Here is a 1,007-nt window from a genome sequence, read left to right on the forward strand (position 1 = left end):
AGGGATGGATGGATGGATGGATGGATGGATGGATGGATGGATGGATGGATGGATGGATGGATGTGGATGGATGGATGGATGGAGGGATGGATGGATGTGGATGGATGGAGGGATGGATGGAGTGGTGTCCCTGTGTCCCAGACAGTGTGTAATAGGACAGGGAGGTTGGACAAAAAGGACCAGCTCTGGAGGGATGGATGTGTCCCTGGCACAGGGAACAGCAGGGCAGCAGTGCAGACTGCCATGGGAAGGGTTGGGCATGGCAGGGGCAGACCCAGCTGATCCAGGAACTTGTGGGACCTGGTTTCACAACTCCAGAACATTTCCTTAGGTGTTTTTGCTATGGTAAGGTATTTATTTCGTACAGCAGAAGGCTGAACCACTGGAGTTGGCCCRGGCAGGATGCTCTGGGTGCTTTGTSTGTCCYCTCTGGTGGAAATGCTCTTCTCTCCATGCTTTATCTCCGCTGTTTTCCCTCCCCAGCTGCTGACAGTGAATCCTGAGCACCGTTTCTCCTGCCTGGCCCACATTCAGGCCTCAGCATACCTGTCCAGCGTGGTGTGGGGTGACGTGTGYGAGAAGCGCGTGGAGCCCGGCTTTGTCCCCAACGTGAGTGGGGTGATCCCTGTCTGACCCTGGGCAGGGCTGCTCCCGTGTCACAGGAACCTCTGTGACAGCAGAGCTTTCTCATTCTGGGTCCCTGCTGTCCTGATGTGATATGTTGTGTCCCAGCAGAAGGGCCGCCTGCACTGCGACCCCACCTTCGAGCTGGAGGAGATGATTCTGGAGTCCAGGCCCCTGCACAAGAAGAAGAAGAGGCTGGCGAAGAACAAATCAAGGGATAGCAGCAAGGACAGCTCGCAGTCTGTATGTGCTCCCTGGGGTAACACCCAGCGGGGATTCAGTGGGTTTGGGTGGGTGTTCAGTGGGTTTGGGGGGTGTTCAGTGGGTTTGGGTGGGTGTTCAGTGGGTGTTCAGTGGGTGTTCAGTGGGTGTTCAGTGGGTTT

At 56.1% G+C, this 1,007-nt stretch overlaps 1 protein-coding gene across 1 annotated transcript in view; it reads left to right on the forward strand.

The window, feature by feature from the left end:
* STK32C (serine/threonine kinase 32C) overlaps nucleotides 1-1,007 on the forward strand; it is an 11,108-nt gene that overhangs the window by 7,089 nt on the left and 3,012 nt on the right. Inside the window, exons 7-8 of the mRNA XM_057387748.1 lie at nucleotides 484-609; nucleotides 736-867. Of these exons, the coding sequence (XP_057243731.1) occupies nucleotides 484-609; nucleotides 736-867 (258 nt within the window). The remainder of the gene's footprint in view (nucleotides 1-483; nucleotides 610-735; nucleotides 868-1,007) is intronic.

This window comes from Malurus melanocephalus, unplaced genomic scaffold (assembly GCF_030028575.1).
Source record: "Malurus melanocephalus ecotype Western Australia unplaced genomic scaffold, MMel_1.1 scaffold_1340, whole genome shotgun sequence".
In the NCBI taxonomy this organism is placed as follows: domain Eukaryota; kingdom Metazoa; phylum Chordata; class Aves; order Passeriformes; family Maluridae; genus Malurus; species Malurus melanocephalus.